At 45.0% G+C, this 20,913-nt stretch overlaps 1 protein-coding gene and 2 non-coding genes across 4 annotated transcripts; all 3 read right to left on the bottom strand.

Annotated features, from left to right (window-relative positions):
• Nucleotides 1-483: 483 nt before the first annotated feature.
• On the bottom strand, nucleotides 484-8,779 carry LOC146179219 (acetylgalactosaminyl-O-glycosyl-glycoprotein beta-1,3-N-acetylglucosaminyltransferase-like). 2 transcript variants are annotated; one of them, XM_084579850.1, is made up of 3 exons: nucleotides 8,153-8,779; nucleotides 7,485-7,715; nucleotides 484-1,558 (listed from the first exon to the last, which is right to left on the bottom strand). In XM_084579850.1, the coding sequence occupies exons 1-3, from the start codon at nucleotides 8,762-8,764 to the stop codon at nucleotides 1,235-1,237; spliced, it is 1,167 nt and encodes a 388-aa protein (XP_084435976.1). In that variant the 5' UTR covers nucleotides 8,765-8,779; the 3' UTR covers nucleotides 484-1,234. The 2 variants fall into 2 exon arrangements, with proteins under 2 accessions (XP_084435976.1, XP_084435977.1); XM_084579851.1 differs by lacking the exon at nucleotides 7,485-7,715.
• Nucleotides 8,780-19,837: 11,058 nt separating this feature from the next.
• Nucleotides 19,838-19,919, bottom strand: TRNAS-AGA (transfer RNA serine (anticodon AGA)). Its single transcript has one exon. It is a non-coding gene; the product is annotated as a tRNA-Ser (tRNA).
• A 582-nt stretch (nucleotides 19,920-20,501) lies between these two features.
• Nucleotides 20,502-20,583, bottom strand: TRNAS-AGA (transfer RNA serine (anticodon AGA)). The gene has a single exon. It is a non-coding gene; the product is annotated as a tRNA-Ser (tRNA).
• Nucleotides 20,584-20,913: the final 330 nt, after the last annotated feature.

Here is a 20,913-nt window from a genome sequence, read left to right on the forward strand (position 1 = left end):
CTGCCGATCCCTGCGTCGCTTCGGTTGTTGCACTTAATGGGCAATGGCCACCTAACCGATAAGGGCGGCGAGCTGTGTAACAGCCCGCACAGAGTTCGAGCAGCGCACGAGCAGACGACTTTCGCAGCTACCGGAAGTGTGTCCGTGACGTCATGGCTGCAGTGACCGCAGCGAATGGCAGCTTCTAGCAAGCTTTGCCAGTCAACTCACCCGTGACGTCACGGGTTAAGGAAATAGTTCCATGCGACACCGCCAAGCGACATTCTCTCTGCCCGCGAATTTCAAAAAACGCCTTTTTTAAAAATTAATAATAAATCGCTGGCTTTGTTCCAAGGAGTTATACTTTGCGTTAATGCTCAAAAGGATGTGTTCTACACACTGAACACGTTTATCAGTGCCTTCTTGGGGGCCGTTTCGTGGACATTTAACGGTTTTGCTTGGCGGTGTAGCGTTGAGAGACTGGCACAGTTTGGCAAGGTGGAAAACGTGTCTATTTCAAGGTATGCAATTGTACGGACAAACGTTGTTTCTCCCTCGAAGTCGTTTTTTTTTTCAGTTCATTTCAATGTTTTATTTAGACAAAAAGGAGGCTCGGGTGATGGGGCAAAAAGCAGGTACGCTCTGTCTGACAAGGCCTTCATACCCTTGCTTTGTTCCGTGTTTATTTTGATCCCAAAAAGGGTAAATGTGATGCCACAAGGTTCGTTAGTAATGCCGAATGAGGACATTGCACTCAAAAAGCAGTAGAGGAAGGAGACCTAGCACAGAGATACCTTTTGTGCATGCCGTCGTCCCACTCGCCTCTCCAGGTTCCACTACGGCTGGCGTAGCAATTGGTATGGAGAACAGGACTACACAAGCTTGCGCAAAACAGCAGCCGCGCGTAAGTGCTTTTGTACAAAAAAAAAAAAGCAAGCAATTCGCAAGCTAAATTAAGGCTTGCAACTGCGTGAACCGCAGAGATAGCACACTCGATTTTCAATATCTAAAAATGTGCTTTAGTTTAAGAAAAGTATCGTGCGCTCTAAATGAAGGATGTCCAAGGCAGACACCGCATGAAGCGCAGAGGAACAGCACATCCACTTCACTGGAGAATTTGCGTGTTCTGCCGACGCGTTCATTGCTTGGTTTATTAAAAGAGCAAAAAATGAAATAGAGAATAAATCATGTTTTATATTAGCACGAAGACGTCGGTGTGTATAGGCAGATAATGCCCGTTATTAAAGCTAAGGCCTTAATAGTCATGTGACCCGTCGCTTTCCATTGCGTTGCGAAGATCGGCTTTCGTCGCGTTAAATATTACCGCATAGGATGTCGTTTCAAGTCTTGGGGACAGATCCAGGCGCTCCATTTGCTTCAGCGCATGGTTCCACAGTAGCAGTCCCCACAGGCTTCGCCTACCCGTAATGAGGTCGTAATCGGACCCCAGATGTATGGCCCAGCATCGTCCCCTGTAGATGCAGTCTGTACTGTCCGGACGAACCTCAAACGGTAGCCGAATATTCACGTGGCCGACGCCTTGCGCCACCGCCAAGTTTCCAGTGACGTATGCGTCATCCTGCGAGAACGATTTGTAAGTGACACAGTGTACAGGCAGCCCCTTCCTCGGTCACCACAAACTAGAGACCAGAAAAACACTGCCTGGAATTTTTCTGCCTGCAATACGTGACTCTAGAAGACATAGCGCAAAAAAGACGGGGACAACACAGATGTAGACAGGACAGGCGTTGTCCCCGTCTTTTTTGCGCTATGTCTTCAAGAAACTGCTACCAACTAGCCCAAACCAAACACGTGACTCTAAATCCGCAAGCAAAGTCAGTGAATCGGTGATGGTCATCATTTTTGCTCATGCCCTATAGTTAAGGGGACTCAAGCAAGGACATGGCATCCATGCAAATCTTGAGACGATCGGCAAATCTGTCGGCGAGACCAGGTCTGTGGAAGATCAAGCTGTTAGACTAACTAGGTCGACAGCGACGCAACAGTCGACCAAATCTCTTTGCAGTATGAGATGTTTTGAGAACCGGAAGCCTCGATGGCTAGGTCTTCTCGAGATAGGCCAAATTCAACCATCTCCAGGCTACGCGCATGTGGGCGCCGGAGGAATATGCTGTACCCGTGGCCGCCTAATGCTTGCGACCACTCAACACGAACCGTATGCCGTAAGATGAAAATTTTTGATGTCAATCACGAATTTGTCGATTTCGGTCAAATACGCCACGCAGTAGGTGGCAGCAGTTTTTAACAGCGGAAAGTGTTTGTATGGCTGAGAAAAGCTGGAAGCGTAATTTTTACAATGGGGCTGAGTGCAAGGAACAGTTCTTAATGAACGAACCAGGTGCTGAAGAAGAGATTAAGAGATTATCGGAGGATGGAAAAGCAAATACAGTACCCCATTTGAACCATACTGTATTCACCGCTTTTTTTTTCTTCTTCTATCCATAACGTAGCTGGCCCTTCAGCTCTTCAGAAGTGTGCTTACAATCCTCACACCTTTTGTTGGCATTGACTTGTGCGCATAGCTTATTCGCAGGCCAATATTCAAAGCTACGCAACGCATCCCCAGTCGGGAAAAACTACAAAAAGTTTTCTGGTGTTACGATAGAATTTCTGTGCGGTTTTTGACGAGAAACTTGTTGTGACAACAGAACATTCTGTAGTAACATCAGAAATTTCTGTAGTTACAAAATAGAAGCGCTACAGAACTACAGACAACAGATATATACTACAGATAAACTAAAGAACTACAGAAAAATCTGATGGTTACGACAAAACTACAGGATATTTTGTCGTATTTTTGACACAGTTCTGTAGTGTTTTTTTTCGACTGGGTCAGGCAAGTAATTATGGCGTAATTTCATACGCATCAAAACTGTGATGTACATGCTCCCGAAAAGTTGTTAAGGAAGTTCCTGTCCACATTGCCAGCCAAAGTGACTCATGTGCAAAGCTTCATCCACTTGATCCTCGCAAGCTTCCAAATATCACCCGAGCACCTCACCTTCTGGCACCTCCTGCTTCACTATCTTCTTTTGAAATCCACTACTCTGTCCCTCTTGGTGACCATCGCTTAATTACATCTAATGCATATGACCATTTCATATAGCTTTCGACTAAAATGTCGTTAACTCGAGCTTGTTATGTGACCCACTCGGCACGCTTCCTTACACTTACTATGTTCTGTTCCACAGCCCTCTGCCATGTCCTATTTTTCCCTTCAGCTCTTTTTCTTAGCCTCCAAGTTTCCACCCGGTGGGTGAGCGCTGGTAAGATAAAGCCATTTATATACATTACTTCCCATGGGTAATCACAGGTCGTCATCATGATAGGAAAGTACTTGACGAATACGCTGCAGCCCAGTCTTATTATTTTCGTTGTTCTTTTGTGATCCGGTTCCTCGGCCGCTACCTCTCTTAAGTAATAGTATTAACATATTTCTTCCCACGCCTTGTCAACTATCGTAAATTGTTGATGCTTTCTGAACCTGTTGGAAGTTAGTTTAGTACTCCTTCAGCATAATTTCAGACCTACAGTTCATTAATAATGCTTTGAAATTTGTCATGAGAGCTACTTCGCAAGACAATGTCATCAACGAACCTTAGATTACTTAACTATTCTGAATTAACCCTTATTTATATCTTTTCCAAATGCGGCTGTTTGAATACTTAGTCTAAGCAAGTAGTATAGGAGAGGTAATGTAATCTTCCTTACCGCGGTTCTTTATTGAAATTTTATTCATTTTTATGGAGGACTCTGGTTGCTGTGCAGCCACTGCTGATGTCATACAGTACTTTCATATGGCTCATCTACACGCTAATTTCGCAATGGCTGCATGACTGCTGAAATTTGTATTGATTGAAATGTTTTTTTCGTAATCGATTAATGTTATGTATAGGGGGCTTTTGTATTCCAAGGATTTTTTTATTACCTGGCTGATAGTGTGGATAGCACGCTTGCTGTTTTCGCCACCGCCGAATTGCCTTGTTCTTCTGCGGGCGCAGGTCAGGCAAACAAAGAGTTCATTTATTAAAACGCCAGTCCCTTCATCTGCTGCTTTCGACCTTGTCACCAACACGTGACAATATATGATCTATTGTGGAACATATTCTTTAAATCGTGCCTGATACATTGGTTGATTGATGTCTGAGGTTCCCCTTATTTTATTTACAACAAATATGTTCTGCGTAACCGATATAAAGCTGATTGGACTTCAGTTTTTAAGTCCTAGATGTCCTCTTTCTTATGGATAATGATAATTCGAGCGTTCTTCCAAAACCCCATGCACTACCATCGAGGTATTCCGCCATTCTGTTTATGGGGTTGTCAATGTTTGAGGCTCCATATTCTCCCAAAAATCCACGTCCACCATATCCTTCAACAAATATGCAGCTACCAGATCCTCTTCAGGTGCTTTCCCTCTTTCCAGAGCTTACTGCCGTTTATCGTCCTGATTAACCACCTCTGCGGATGCATATATATCTTCAGCTATTTTGACTGCCTCGTCCATACTAGTAACGACATTTCGTAGCGCCCTTTGCCTGTTGGCGCTTATGAATAATTTTTGTCTGTGGATACTTTGTTGCCGACTACATTTAGGCTACCACTACACATTAAAGACTGATCGATCCATTCCATATTCTCCTTTTTAATGTCAGAAAAAAATTATGTTTGTAGAGCAGCTTTGATAGATATGCTTGTTGTGTTCTATTTTGGGATTGAGAATTCCATCACTTGGCGTTCCTTAATGAGATATTTTTCTCCTTACAGAGTTAGTGGTTTCCCGTCTAACTATCGTTCATTCTTTCAACACTAAGATGACTTTCCTCAGTTAATGCTGAATATCGATCTGTTCTGCAGTAATATTCAGAATTCTGCTTTTTTTCCTCTTATCACTAGTTTGGTCTTTATTTACCAGCTTCAAATGTAAGCTGATCCGAGACCTGACTATTATCTGGGCACTGCATTGCACCTTTCTAATTACCTCCAAATCCCACACCATGGCGTTTATATTGTTGCCAGGGAACGTAACAATAGGTCCACTTCCGGTTATTCCCTCTCCTGTAGAAAGCCCATGATTCGTAACATGTCACGTTCTGAACGCTATTAATACATCCATCTTCTTATTTCTAGAGCCAACACCATAGTCAGTACCCTGCCTCAAGCCTGTTTCTCTACCTCAGCGTTGAAGTCGCCAATCAGTACGCAGTTACTCTGTTCCACATTACCCATTGGAGGTTCTATGTTTCAAAGAAACTTTCGACGATCCGGTATGCATGACCAGATATAGGAGTGTAGGCCTGAACCACACAGAAATTATAACGCTTAATTATTAATTACGTTGCCTGCCACGCTTTCGTTATGGTATAGACGTACTATGTTACCAGTTAAATCATTTTGACGTGGAAATTAGCCTGCACCTGTTACTCGTCTGTCCGCTAGTTCACAATGACACATTAAATGTTCACAATTAACTACTGTATACTCTTCATTTGTCGTCCTAAACCCTATAAGCCCCATTTCATCTCATTTAATGCCATCAGTTCCTCCAACAGCACTGCTATATTAGCCTCAATTAATAAAACCCTAACGTTACGTTTTGCCAGGTTCACTTTACAATAAAGACCTGAACGAGGGCAGAGATTTTACGCGTTAGCGTACCGGTCTTGTTCCGCCGAAAAGCCATCGCCGGAATCCTGTTTGAGTGGGAGCTTTCAAGGAGGAGTCAAATTCTTACCACCGACAACATTTGAGTGGCGCCCTCATGTGGTGCGGCAGCCACCGTAACCAAAGAACCGATGCGGATTTCACAATGTAGATGGCGCCTCCGCGTTCAAGAGCATCACCATCAAACTGCGCGTCAAGGTCGAGTCGAAGCAGACGCCTTAAGTTTATATGAGGTATACGTAGCGCTGGTTGACCAATTGGGTTCGTTGAAAATGTGATTGGTTGACTGATTGATTAGTGATTGGTGAGTAGTGGATGGACACACGAGGTGTAGACAACACATCTCGTCTGTGTGTCGCTGAATCTGAACATGTGAAAATTACATATGGCTGGTAGTAATGTGACAACGTTGTCTGACATAGGATCTCATGCCAGAAAAAAGTATGCGGGGGCTTCGTTTGTGGCTGTATATTGTCGTGATGGTGCTACTCGACGACCAGGGAGAAGTCGTCAGACGGATGCCGAGAAGGCGGAGAAGACCTCTAGGTATGAAGCAGCTAGACGGTTGAAGCGAAGACGGCATGCCATGGTATGAACATCAGAACCGAAAGTGAAGAGCCATAAGCGTGTGGAGGAAGCTGAGCTGGAACGCCAGCAAGCTGTCGACGATCGTAAACGGTCTCTAAAGCCAAACATACCCCAGTTTTAAACGTCAACATATTTCAATGATAGGAAAAGAATTAAAGTAGCGTCAGATTAGACTAGGAACAAATAAGGCAAGCGTCCTACTAAAATATATATGAATTATCCTAGCCGGTAGCCACGTTGCTAATAATTAACCTAACCAAAACTAACACAGTATGGCCGCCAGCTATATGTAAGCATGCGTGAAACCTCAGCTCTGACTCTGATATAATCCCATGCGCACAAACATATGGGGCCTGCATAAAATAAATCACGTACAAGACACGTGAATATACAACACGAAAATCTAGAAGTACAGCCACTTTCAAGGTGCACATTTTTTCACCCGTAGAAAAACGCATATGCTCTTACCAATACATCGCAACGCCACCAATAGAATTCTTGATATAGACCTAAAAATTCAAGCAGAATATATTTTTCTTGCCAATGAAAAAAAGGCTCGCGAAATTTGGCTCGCACAAAAATTACGAACAGAACACTTCTTTGTTTAATAGTGTAGAAATTGGCCTGAAAATGAGGTACGCGCATAATTTCATCACAAAAAAAAAAAAATTTTGGAGTCGAATTATCTCCGCGAAAGTGTATACCGGCGAATTGGTCTCCGCTTCTGAGGAGGAGGAGGGGGATGAAGCTGCCCTGTTAGAAATCGCGTTGAGCCAGGGATGACGTACCCCCAGACGGAAAGCGAGGAGGAAGACCAAACTTTTATCACCACAGGTACCAATAGACCGCAAACACGCGAACTTATTCTTTTTTCCGTACAACCACTTACAGAAACATGCATGCGGCTGTTGACTCTCTGCGCTACAGTTGAAATCTTGTGCGCGTTTTGGTGATTTTGGATGTGCATTCGACGACACTTGCTGCGCTTAATTTGCCCTCTTAGTTGCTTCATGATGGACGGAAAGAAAGCACAGTTCAAATGATTTGTAAAGGACCACGTTATTTGATTAACTAAGCCATTCCACCACATTTAGCTCTACGGTCAACTTTCTCGAAATGTGAACCCCTGCACCATGCACGCTGATCAACAGGTGATTGTTTGGAAGCTAGCGTTTGACAAGCATCTGACAATGGCGCTGAGCTCTATGCTTCGTTGCCATCGCGGGACTCACAATTGGATGGCTGGGGACAACTGAGGCCGCCCTGAGCAGGTCCCGCATCACGGCGTAGGTCATTATGACACCCCGGCCGGAACAGTAGCGGAAGTACTTGTCTTTGGGAAAGTCCTCCTCGGGCACATAGTACCGGGTTTGAGAATCCCGCCACACGTCTCCGTTTTCTATGATTGAACAATGCAGAGACGGCGACTCTAGAGTCACCACTGACCCGACATAGCGCTGCAGCTGGAAAGAAATTCAATATTATGCGGTGAGAGAAAAGTTGTAGGGGCATAACGCGTTCTCAGTTTGGAACGAAAATAAAAGTATTTTAGGCAGGCAGTGTGGTTTCCTTTGTCTCAGAGGCAATTTTCCCCTTGGTCATTGAAAGTGACACTGAGTCGTTCTCTGCAGTTATAATATTGTTACGGACAATTCAAGGAAGAAGAAGCGTGCAGTAGCGCGGACAGGAGTGCTCGCGCTAGGCTCGGCAACATTTTCATTAAACGTCATCTCACTGTCATCGACCATCTCTCTGTCCTCTGTTCTCCTGTTTTCATCGGCTTGCCGTATCGTAACAATATCATTAATATTTCATTGACTAGCTACCTAAGACCCTTGTTCGACATTAACATATAATAAAATCTCCAGTCGACCCCCTCCAAAGCATCATTATTACGCACCTGAAACGGCTCGATCAGGACATCGTCGTCGATCTTGAGGACCCACTTGACGGTGGGACAGTGGTCCGCTACCCAGCTCATGCCTCCGAGAAACTTGGGCGTTATGTTGTAGTAGCCATCTTCAACGGGGAACACCACCAGGTCTCCCGTCATGTCCGCTTCCAGGTTAAGCCAGGCATCCAGGTCCGAATCGCTGGAGCGCCGCCCCACGAAGAACACCCCCGCCATGTTGAAGCGACGTGCTGCAGCCTCCTCGAAGATCGTGTCGCGTAGCGTCGCCCGGCGTTGCCACTCGTACGCGCAGGCGTGCACGAAGACGAGCAGGTCCAGCGGGCGACGACAGCGCTCGGCCACCGCCCAGCCGCCACGGTGGGGTAAGCGAATCTCGGTCCAATTCTCGCGTAAGGCGACACCCCGGGAACCGGACATCCAGTCTGTTCCAGAAGTTATGTGGGCCTTGAGCGAATATACGGCATGGAAGACCCTTGGTGATCCAAGCGTGTACGCGTAGAGGAACGCGCCGCCTGTCAAGATGCCTACGGCTGCCATCCTCAAGGGGCGGAAGAACTTTATCTTCTCCCCGGCTGCCGTTCCTGTACCCATGACGGCCATGACGAGCCCCGTGATGTCCGGAGGCGACTTACGAAAACGAGGCTCTTAGAACCCTACACCTCTTCTTCTTCTCCTTCCCTGCATATGGCACATACCCACAGCGGAGGATTGGCCAGAATTCATTGTAGTGTCAGAATAGAATGCATTTCATTTCATTTCATTTATTAATACTGTCAGCCACCATAAGGGGCTGTAACAGGAGTCGAAAATACAAAACGAAAAAGGGAGCAATATCGAACACGATGAAAATCAATAGTCAACCAAAAATTGTCTCTGATTGCACACACAAACAAAACAAAAATGAATTACACAGAAATGGGAACAACAGCCATCCTACACAACAGCAATATAGAACCTCATCACCCTGTGGTAGTGCCATAGATAAAATTTTCTAAATGGCGTACAATGCATGATGATGATTTAGACTGTATGATAGGTAACTTATTAATTAGCAATAAGTCTTGCTAAAATAATTTGCAAATTTTTGAGGCGATAGGAATAGAAATCAATGAAAAAAGGGTGAAAATGTATTAAAAATAAAAATAAAAAGTGTCAAATTTAGACAGATCAGCGCTAACACACGACCAGCGCTAACAAACAAATATTCCGGTAGCAATATTATAGTTATGAAGTAACTCACGCACCGGTTTTAGGGCATACCCTTTGACGGTTGCACCAAAGGAGAGGAGGACAGAAAATGTAAATGGCAGTCCTAGGCGATCAAGAGGTATTTCTAAATAATCTCTTCTCTGAGCAGCATACCTGCAGCAGGACAGGATATAGTGTTCAATTGTTTCCGCGTCATCACATGACGCACAAAGATTCGACGGCGTGAATCTACAGCGACATAAATAAAGATTCAAAGTTATCAATCTATCTGGTCATGGTTGCTGTGGTTGTCGGTTCGTGGTGATTCCTTGGTAAAGTAATTGATTATGATAAGAAGCAATGTGTTTCGTAATTGCTTTGGCTCGTTTTAAGCTGTATCCCGGAAATTCGTTTTAAGCTGTGTCATTCAGGGCGTAGCTTTTCAAGTCAGACGGGTTAGCTGCAGTATATACGGAAGAGGTCTAAAAGAAACAAGGACTACGGTGTTTGTATTTTTTTTCCTTTTTTTTTTTTTCCTTTTTTTTTCATGATGAAAAGCGAACTACGTGCAAACTAACAACTAGGCTTTGGATGGAAAGGGGTACTACAACACTGATAACGTCATTATTTTCAAAGCACGACATACTACACCACTGATGATGTCATCATTAATTTCAAGGCCCCACATAGTACACCACTAATGACCTCACCATTTATTTCATGTGCCCGGCGTGCAGTAGTGGTTGGCGCGTTCCGCTGGGGATCGGTGGGATAGTGATTTTCCGGTAGAGACCGATCTTAGAATTTCATGCTGCGGGCACCCCCGCTGGACACATCCAGCGAACGGACACTAACGCCACCATGAACCTAGAAAGGCTTTCGTCTTAAAGGCAGCGGAGAACATCAATTGCCGCAGTAGAGCATATGCAGTTCTTTATACTTTCATCGTAGTTGTACCATTTGACTGCGAGACAAACGGTTTTTAATACATGCAGATAAACAGCTAAATATTCGATTCATTATCAAAATACCGAGGTATTTTATTCTCCATTCCAGGTCTGATGTCCTTCAATATCGATGATTTCAATTGAAATCGCTAGACCAGAACGGCTTGACTGAAAAGGCAAGCTTCGTTGACGTGCAAGGCATTGCTATAGATGGCTGTTGAGTACAGTTTACACTCAAAGCTAAACATTACCGGTATACAGCCACATGGGTGATACCACGATGATATCCATACATACGCAGTTTTGCAAATCGAGGTCGCATTTGTGCTTACTATATCTTACAAGCCTCTCCAGATAGGGAGCCATAACCTATCCACAGCCTGCGAGCCCTAAACACTATTTGTTCATTGTCATCGCTCGCTGAGCGCAATCAGTAGGTTAAGTAGGTTTATAAATTGCATGTCCTTACTGCTGCGATGTTTTAGCTGCAGTTCCATCGCTACAATCAACATGCATACCACGTGTTGCCGGCATTCTCGTTCATTCCAAACAGTGCGACTGTATTACGAAGAAGACCTTTAGTTGTCTTTCCGTCCGCCGGCTAACTCCATTAAATGCTATGTTTGTAGTGGCGATTGTAATCCGTTCTACGAGCACTGATCCACGTGCTACCATTCGAGCCTTAATTGCTGGTAAATAAATTCCCTGTACCGACATAAAGGCCAAAATAGACTTTAGAGAATTTTAACCCCATCGAACTGCCACATGAAAAAAACTAAATAATGTAGTGCTTCGTTGCTCGAAAAATCATTTTTCCTGTACAAAAAAAAAAAAAAAAAGTACAGCCGAATTTTCATAATATAAATGCCGAGAAATACGCCTTTCCCACTTATGTTATTGTTGTGAACGGACAAGGAGGTAAATTTCTTGGTAATGTTTTCAGGGTCTATGCAAATGCACACCAGTCACCAGATCACAGATTTAGGGCTAAACTGCAACTTGACATCATTTTGCGCGATTGGAGAGAAAGGAAATGGGATAAGTTTTAAATATATTGGTGAAGTTTTCTTGTAGTTAAGATTTCAGCATTTTAGTAACATGTAAAACAGAACGTTTCTATTATATTTAACTTGAAACTAATCGTTATTACTCGAACATATGTCACTTTTTTTTTAAATGCTATGAAGGGTGAAGTGCATTGTCAAATAAATAAATAAAGGTTGGCTGATGCAATGAAGTCGGGAGTGAACGATAATGTGGTCCCTGCGTCCAAGCCGCATATAACTGCGGATTATGAGGGGAGAGGCCAGCTGCACCAGATGCCGGATCCGCGTTGGCTTGAGCGCTGGACATTCCCACAGTAGGTGATGGATGTCAGCTTCTGTATTTCTGGATTTGCAGACGGGGCACCCAGGGTGTGGATACCAATGTCGAAATTGAGGCCACTTTCTTATCACTGCCGGTAATAGGGCCACCCCAACACTAATCCTCCGAAGCGTCATCTCCTCTGCACGGGTTAGACCGCGGGGGAGGCTTACCGTACACGGAGGTATCAGAGCACGTGTACGGCGTCGGAGGTGTTCTTTTCTTGTCAAAAGTAGGGCAGCATTGTCCAATTTTATGAGGTTCGGCGATGTCGAGGTTGAGGGTGTAAGGCGGGTCGCAGAATCTGCCTGGCTTTGAGCACTTAAAAGGTCACGCGGAGTCCATTAAATACGAATTGGCTGTGGTATGCATGCCGCTAGACTGTGTATGTTTTGGCAGATATCTGTGCTACCACCAACGCGTGTTAACCGAATACATTGGAATAAAGTTCCAGCATATTTCACATTCTTATCGTGTTTGCTTCTACCATGGCTACTTGGGGCTATTATTACGTTGCGCATATGATAGCAGATTTAAGTGTATTTTGGGATCGCAGCATATATATTACATGCACCTTTAAAATTTACTGACATAGACCAGCACTAGTCCATCTTTTAAGGACATCCTTATGCGGAGCATACTTCCCTCCACAGCACAAACCCGACCTTTTTTTTTTCTTTACTTTACCCAGCGAGTGCTCATTGTCGGCGCAGTATGTTCTCAAGTTTCCTAGTTAATTTTCAGGGTGTTTACAAGCTTTTCCAGTACTCGATACGGCGTATCCCATAGCCCGAGTCGCTTTGGGACGTTAAACCCCACAAACATGTCACTTCTAGCTTGTAACCGGATGAGTGCATGGCGTTCAATTTCACCAGGGGCGGCCATACATTTTCACTGTTTTACTTGTGCTATAAGGCCTTAAAAATGTGCCCCCTCTTTCTTAAACACCCCCCCCCCCCCCCCCCCCCACACACACACACCCTCCTTTTTTTTTGTTTTGTCATTAATTGCCTCTACAAGAAATGATTATAAGTGCAAACTACACTTCCAGAGAATATATACGTTCCTGTCTCGCTTATACAATCCCCGTTAGTATGGAGGAGCCAGTTATGGACAATTTTCCCGTGAACCAAATTTTTTTCAATGTATTTATGTTTCATTAATTGGAAATTCACTATCCGGCTTATATACAAGAGAAAAATGCGCAAAGCCCATTGGTTTGGTTTGGTAAAACTTTATTTCCCACAGTAGGGGTCCTGGAAGACACTCGGCTAGGCGCCAGGTGTAGAGAGCAGCTCCCACGTCGGCACAGAGAGCCCGAAGCTCTCCGCCGCCGCGCGGGCCTCCTGGACAGCCCGAAGCTGATCATGTAGTGAAGCACTTTTTAACACTTTGTCCCAACGTTCCTTGTTCTTGGCGTAGGCGTCGCTCGATGCACAACCACACAGCATATGGTTTAAGTCTACACGGTCACTGCACCGTTCACACACATGTTGTACGTCGTAGTCTGGGCCGATATGCTTCATGCGCCAGGGTTTGGGGTATGAGTTCGTTTGGAGCAAGCGTAACGTGACTGATTGGCTGCGGGTTAATTTCTTATCCGAGAGGGGAAATGCTCGTCAGCCTAGATAAAAGTGCTTAGTGAGCTCGTTGTACGTGAATAATTGATCTCTGTACTCGATATGTGGAGTAGCAGGGGAAACCGGAGGGACGCGGTCGATGAGTCCTCGCGCCGCCTCGTGTGCGATCTCATTGAGATTCCGCAGGGGGCAAAGCCCATTGCGCCCCGCGTATTTTCGTCGCGTTAATAGGGGCAGTGGTGAACGCAAAATCTTTACTGACCCACCCAGAAGTTTCATTTCCAGCACTTTGAGTGCACATCAGCTGAGCAACACAGTTGGAATAGTGACTTAATAATGGCCGTTTTCTTTTCTGGCTTGATGCTTTGTAGTGCGAAGTTGCTGAGTCGATGAAGCTTACAATTTTCCGTGTTGTATGAATGGCTAAGAAGAAAATGCTCTGTGCACCAGCGTGTACTAAGTTGAAAGCTAAATTCAGTCGCTTTCAGCCGACTAAACGATGTTGTCGATATATGTGAAGAGTTGTAGAAGTTTAATAATTTATTCTTGGTACGCCTTTAAGCTACCATGGACCGCTCGATACTTCAAGTCACAGCACATTATTTCAGTCATAATAACGTCCGAGATTAGTGGGCTTACAGATTCAACAGTTGTCTAATTTCAACTCCGCTCACCACCACTGTGCATAAAAGCAGACCTTAATGATAGCGCATTATTTTTCAAATATTTTTATGCAGTTCGTTATTACAGACGACTCGCATTAAGGGCAGCTTTGCTCGGTAACCAAAGTGGGCATATTAACGAGGCACGACTGTATTCCGTTTCCATTACGTTGATCCTCCCTCTCCTTTTTTCTTTTTTTTCGCAATATACATTCGCTAAATGTATGTATCCGCAATACTGCGAGAAGGAACAGATTAAGAATCAAATTATATTTTATAAGGAAATGAATACAGATAACAGTGAGGGCAGTCCGTCTTACAGCCCTTGTGTCAACGTTGAAGCGTGGTTCAGCCTGATTATCCAGTCAGGTGGCACTTTTTAAGGACTAAAATACTTCCGTGTGCTTCGTAATGGTTTATTCTTCTGCAAGCTCTCTTGTATTTTTGCTGTTTAGCTTGTTCACTGCCTCCTGTATCAAAACGTATCGCTCCATGCAAAGCAGTTGTCCTTAGCTCACATTAGCAGTATTTTACATTCAGTTAGCTGTAGGCACAAAGCATACCGCCATGTGTTACATAGGAAACGAATGGCAATAATCAAAGTGGCACGTGACCTCTAGGGACAGTCGGCGCATCTCGCAGCATTCCACAGCGTGTGTCGAAGCGTGAAGCACTTGTGAAAGCTTCAATACCTCCGCTGACCAACAGTGCAATTCAGGAGACCGTTCCTGACGCGGAGATGTAGTGGTTGCGTAGTACTGTGTGAAATGTTTTTTAGCGATTTAATAAAGCTTTAACCTACGCGCCATCTCCGTTGCATCGCCTAGCGCCACACGTGATGCGACGTGAAATTGGTTGCTAAAATTTATGTTAGATGGCGCCACGTTTCCATTAAGATACCTAATATAGCAAGTTATTTGAAGTTCTCAAACAGAAGTTGATATGCATTGCTATAATTTACTTGTGCATAAATTTTTATTTATTTGACTGCTAATTACTGCTTTCACTTATGCGTTACAGTTCATAAAATCCGTTTTTTACAAAATTTTGGGGACAATTCAACGCACGGTATGGCGCTGTATGTGGGCGAGGATATGAGTGAGAGAACGCTTCGCGGACGATGGCGTCACCTCTTAGCGTCTGCGGTGCCCTAAGCACTGGGAGCTGCGTCGTGTCTTTTTTCAGGGGTTACGCCTAAGACTTCAAGCGAAGCCACACCCCGTTGTTTTTCACAATTTGCTAATTCATTTGCAGTTAATGCGTCCTAGGGACATTCTGCTCTGTCAAGGGCTCGCCTCCTTGCTCCTCTAATACTGCCCTGGCCGGCGTGAGTGCAAATGAAACGCGCATAGTGAATGCTTCGTTCAACACATGTCTGCTTGTCAGTCGATGTAAACATTGGTGCAGTCATAGCTTTAAAAACCTCAAAAATTTTATATATCGCCTCAATGCTTTCGTACCTTACAATTGTTGTTTCTAAGCGTGGTCTCGATGTTCTTGATAAGATTAGTGAGAATTTGTGGTACTTTCTAGAAAATCTGGCGCATCGTGTTTTGGTTTAGGCATAATCTGTAGTACAGTCGCTCCATTTAGTAAGTAGTACCCCTGCGACAATCTCCGGGCGGTGTCGATCCCTTCTCGCCACGTCCGGAAATAGGCGGGGCCCGCCAGTTGCCCTCTCCGCGGACCGGACGAGCCTTGGCTTCAAAGAGAAAGCGGAGTGAAAGGGCGCCCCGGCGGGTTAAATAAACACAATTGCAGCGGTGGTGCGATGGAGAGGAGGAGAGGCAGATGGTCGATGCGGGGCGGCGGCTGCCGGGGTTGGAATGGGATGAATCGGAGAGCCGCCGGCATGGGCGCCCATCAACCCAAGCCGGCTTCTGTTCCTGGCAGCGTGCTTTCTCCGATCCACTTCTTATGCAAGGGAGCGGTGAGCTAATCACACGGCTTCCACCAAAATGGCTGAGAAATAACAGCAATGCCGGTGAGATTGGATTGAATGCGATGGAAATCACTCTCTGGGAGTGACCTAAACACACAAGATTTTGATTTTCAACGTCGTTGCATTTTATATGCACCCTAGAAAAAAGTCCCTCTTTTAGGGATTGAAGGTGCACTGGTTGATTTTTAGTGGCAATTCAGACAGTTATGCGATTGTCAGATGAGAAATGCTACTGCGGCAATATTTGTCAATTTAACAGGTAACTGAAATATCATTTGCCCTTCCTGCGCTCGTGTTATTTCATTTTCGAATTATTCGCCTTCACGAAGAGATTTCAAGTGGGTTCCACTGCTGACATGTGCGGGCGTGTAAGTAAAGCAGGGCAAAATACCGCAAGACGAAAGCACAGCAAAGCCACCAAAATGGCGGCAAGTGTGGTCGTGTTAGTGCTCTAGACAAGAACTATTGTGTCATGTTTTGACTGGAGAATGAACGATGATTTGCCAGCCGCAATGCAGAGAGCGTGAGGCTACTCGTCCCACAAAGCGCTAGTTGCGCTTAGTTGACGGGAAAGTGGGGTGCTTTTGAGCGTCCCGTGTCACGCAGCGGAAACCAGAAAAGGAAAACGGAAAACAAGAGGAGCAGGAAAAATTGAAATACAGGTCTGCCAGCTGTCTCGCCAGAGAGAGGTTGGCTCGCATTTCAACGAGAGGGTGACGCTGGGGAGCTTTACCTCCGGCAGCTGCTGGCCTGGCTTTTTTTTTTTTTTATGCGGTTTGTTTTTATAGAACCTGCTGGTAACTGCACGGCCGACAAAGCAGCTTAAGCAACGCCCTTTCCCCTCCATCTTTCACCTTGCCTCTCTCAGCAAGCAGGTGTGTTTGCAACTGGCCAACCTTGACTGTGCCGGTTCTGCGCACGTGCTTCGGTCTCCCAGCTGGCACTACAGCGCTTGGAATGTCGAACTGCTTCATTGGAGGTGTTTGCCAGTTATCTTGTCGGGCCGAATCGGAGAGAGTATAAAATCGCAGTGCTTTCAACCCCGTGACTTGGCGATCATTTCAGGAGGCAGCGCATCACATGCTAAAAATCCCAAAAGCTACCTTCTAATGTTGTTAAAACATTAGAAAAAAAAAATATGTGCTCCAATATTGGCCATTTTGTCACGGAAACAAACATTAACATTTATCTCAGCTATTTATTTAAAGAGAATAATGTAAATTCCCAGGGTGCTGTGGTTCGAAATGAATAGTTACCACCGACATAAGACAAGCCCCTTGTAACCCCAGTAGCAACCATGATCATACAAAGGAAAGCTATATCGCTCGGAGGGATCTTTGCGAGCTTCTAGTTGTCCTGTTACTCTACCGTGCATGCAGTATAAGTGTGCTTCTTGCTTTCAAATCAAACTGTCATTCCTCCTAGTTCAGTTACACAGCCTCCACAGTCTCTCCTTCGTACGCCGTTGTGCCTAAAGCCCGCGAAGTGCCTAAGCCCCCCTGTGCCTAAAGTTGTGCCGTGGCGTTTATTGTTGTCACGTGGATTGCAGATTCTAAGATGACATCTTTTCACTTTCGCTAGCATCGTGCTGCGAAAGATAGAACCAAACGCCTTTTAATTAGGCCGGAAGATTGGCTCTTTCTGACAAGCGGAAATCTTACGAGCCCCGCACCCGAGCGTACTCTTTTATTAGTCGCTGATTGGAGAGGTCGAGTAGATTTCCTTTACAATCCGCGCTGATTGATGCCAGGTAAGCTGTAGGCCTAGTTTCGTTTCCGGCTGAGAAAGAATGTTGTTTGACACTCCCTATGCTGTTGATGTGCGCATCCTCGCTTTGAAATGGAGTCGCTGCCCAGAACCCGCTGAACCATATAGATATACTCAGCAGGACCTGGTAAATTTTTATAACCTTCTGAAAGCGTATCCGAAAGTAGGAGCTAACGTAACCATGCCGCAATTGTTTAGTAAAAAGTATGTTACTCGATCATAGGAAAGCGCATCATTTCGTTCTTTATTGTGTAAAGCGTTCTTTATTGCGCAAACTCTTATCTATACTAGGGGCAAAACAGTGATCGCCACACCCTGACTGCGTACATCGATGTGGCAGGTGATTGGGTGTCAGTCCAATGGTCCCCCCTCGCAGGTTTTATCATATCGGCTGGGAGCCCACTTGAGCTTGTCTCTTCCGAAATGAGCTAAAGAAGGACGCAGTCTACGAATAGAGCACACTGCGATTTGCAGCGGTTGTTCCTCCGTCTTTTCAAAGCGAAATGCATGGAAATAATTTGTAAAATAAAGAGTGCTTGCTTTCGGAATTGCACAATGGGTTGTCATGGGTAAGGGTTCTAGCAAGCTGGTTAGAAATGTTGCACTCAATACACAGACACAGCGATACACAGACCGTGAACCACAGATACACAGACATGGGACATAGAAGCTGGTAGTTTGTGAGTAAGAGGGGTAACTAGTTTTTATTTAAAAGGAAGAAGGAGTCGGCAAGAGTGTGTGCAAACGGAAAGACCCATCCCTGGCTCAACACAAGAACCGAGTCTCCTTATCTAAAAGTACTACGGAAGACTCACTTAATTACACACAGGTCTCTCTCAAGTTTGCTGCATTCATCTCACTTCCAAAATCTTCCTTTCTAATCTCGACTTTTTCCTGCTGACGACAGCTGAATTTTTTTAGCTCGGAGAAGCAGTATTTCATTCCTTGCAGTGTCTTGGGTGCCGGGCAGAATTGTCTTCTTTCAAGGACAGGAAATGCTCTCGCAACCGGTCCTTGAGATATTGGCCCGTCTGGCCGAAATTATATCTGCCGCATCTCAATGGGAAGTGATGACAACCTTCCTAGCACAGGGCACACACTGAAACTCGTGTTTGGTCGTACAAGCAACTATGCGCTGATCTTCAGCCATGCATACACAGCTGAGGCAACACACATGGGACTGAAAACACGATTCTGATACCTCGCTTGAGGCTGCGGAACAAGAAAGTTATTATGTGTCATCTTGTGCGCACAAGGGACCCTTCTAGCATGGTTTTGTTTTCGGAGGACCACCGAATTTCATTCACAAGCATCTCACGGAGCTTACTCATTAGCGACTCCGCTAGAAGGTAATGGAAAGCCCGATTCCTGCAGCCTTCCCACTTGGTCGTCAAAACTAGCCGCTACCTTGCACCCTCATGACTTCAAGGCAGATCGCCTTCACTAACTGACAGCGTGAGGAAGAGAATGGTGGACGACTTTGGGTTTGTTCGGCGTATGCATCCGAGAGATGAGAACAGTAGACCGGCTGTATACCATCCGTACAGTGTTCTAGAAGCCTTCTAGAACATTGTACCCTCACTGCAGCGCCGATCACATGCAGCTCGCTCATGCGCAATTGCGTTGCACGTGCATGTATTGAGACGAGTGGAAAAGAGCGCGCGTATTTTGAAACACCAAGAGGGATCGTGGGGGCCCCACACTGCTTACAAGGTACACGCATCCAGAGTCCCACGGCCTCTTGATGACGTCATCCGTTTCCGTACGAATGCAGCTGCTGATGACATCTTTTCTTCTTGGGGACGAATACCAAACTGCGCTGGCTTTTCTTTCCGGCAGGATTCGAACCTGTGTAGGACTGGGGAGAGCCCAGAGTATTTACACGGCGTATCGTATTAACTATTCAGCCCCGACTGCGCAGCTGCGCAGGCTGTGCAAAAAGGCGGAAAGGCAGAACAGCGCAAGCTACACAGGGACAAGAAAGGAAGACGAGACACATAAAGCGCTGGTGTGTTTCGTCTTCCTTTCTTGGCCTGTGCACCTTGCGCTGTTCTGCCTTGAGATGGACCAACTAGCCCGCGATGTGTTATTTAAAAACGCGGAGTTTCTTGACGCCAGCGTGTTTTGCAATTTCGAGGCTGCTTCAACGCTATTCTCGCAAAATATAAAGGTGTCATTGGTGTATAATGGTGGAGCTAATAATTATGGGAAAAAAAAAGTTCCGCAGTCGACAGGATTCGAACCTGTGCGGGGAGACCCCAATGGATTTCTAGTCCATCGCCTTAACCACTCGGCCACGACTGCGCAGCTGCACGAGCTGTGCAAAACTGCGGTGAGTTGGCTTTGTATTGCATGTTAAGCAGTTCCAATGCAACTTCTAGGCTGTGGCGCCTAGCCGAGTGTCCTTCAGGATCCCTACTGTGGGAAATCAAGTTTTACCAAACCAAACCAAACTTCTAGGCTGCTGCCGCAGATCATAAAACTCTATTTGATATTTACTAACGGTGATTATATAAAAAGCAAAAAAAAAAGAAGGAAATTATGTGGACGCCGATAGCGCCGCGAATATTTGGCGCGAAAGAGTGGCAAAGTTTTGACAAAGTGTTAAACGTCTTAAATTTATTTCTTTTGGGGAAAGGAAAGCCAGTCCCGGTCTAAACGGCATACAATTGGATGTACATATGTAATCGGTTCGAATTCATGACGCAAATTCATGTCGCAATACTTAACACGTGGTACATGGAATCGAAGTGGCAAATCACAGTGAAAGCTGCACAATGAGCGATTTTGTCGCACTTGCGATAAGAAATCATGCGTGCTTTATTTTTTCGGACATATTAAGGCGAAGCGTTTTCAACCAAAAGATACAAGAGGAAAAAAAAGTATCGCAGTCGACAGGATTCGAACCTGTGCGGGGAGACCCCAATGGATTTCTAGTCCATCGCCTTAACCACTCGGCCACGACTGCGCAGCTGCACGAACTGAGCAAATGTGCGGACAGTTGTGTGGATATTGAGAAATTTCGTTCCTACTTTAGCGTTTTCTGCGAAATATACATATAGTGACAGGGCTGATATGAGGATTCGAACTGTATGTATGTATGTATGTATGTATGTATGTATGTATGTATGTATGTATGTATGTATGTATGTATGTATGTATGTATGTATGTATGTATGTATGTATGTATGTATGTATGTATGTATGTATGTATGTATGTATGTATGTATGTATGTATGTATGTATGTATGTATGTATGTATGTATGTATGTATGTATGTATGTACGTACGTACGTAT

This window comes from Amblyomma maculatum, chromosome 9 (assembly GCF_055883805.1).
Source record: "Amblyomma maculatum isolate TAMU_Amacu chromosome 9, ASM5588380v1, whole genome shotgun sequence".
Classification (NCBI taxonomy): domain Eukaryota; kingdom Metazoa; phylum Arthropoda; class Arachnida; order Ixodida; family Ixodidae; genus Amblyomma; species Amblyomma maculatum.

Coding starts and splice junctions, on each gene's coding strand:
- LOC146179219 (XM_084579850.1), bottom strand. CDS start 8,764: ATGGCCGTCATGGGTACAGGAACGGCAGCCGGGGAGAAGATAAAGTTC. Junction 7,716..8,152: donor TCCTGATCGAGCCGTTTCAG/GTGCGTAATAAT, acceptor ATTTCTTTCCAG/CTGCAGCGCTATGTCGGGTC. Junction 1,559..7,484: donor TTGTCCCCAGCCATCCAATT/GTGAGTCCCGCG, acceptor TCGTTCTCGCAG/GATGACGCATACGTCACTGG.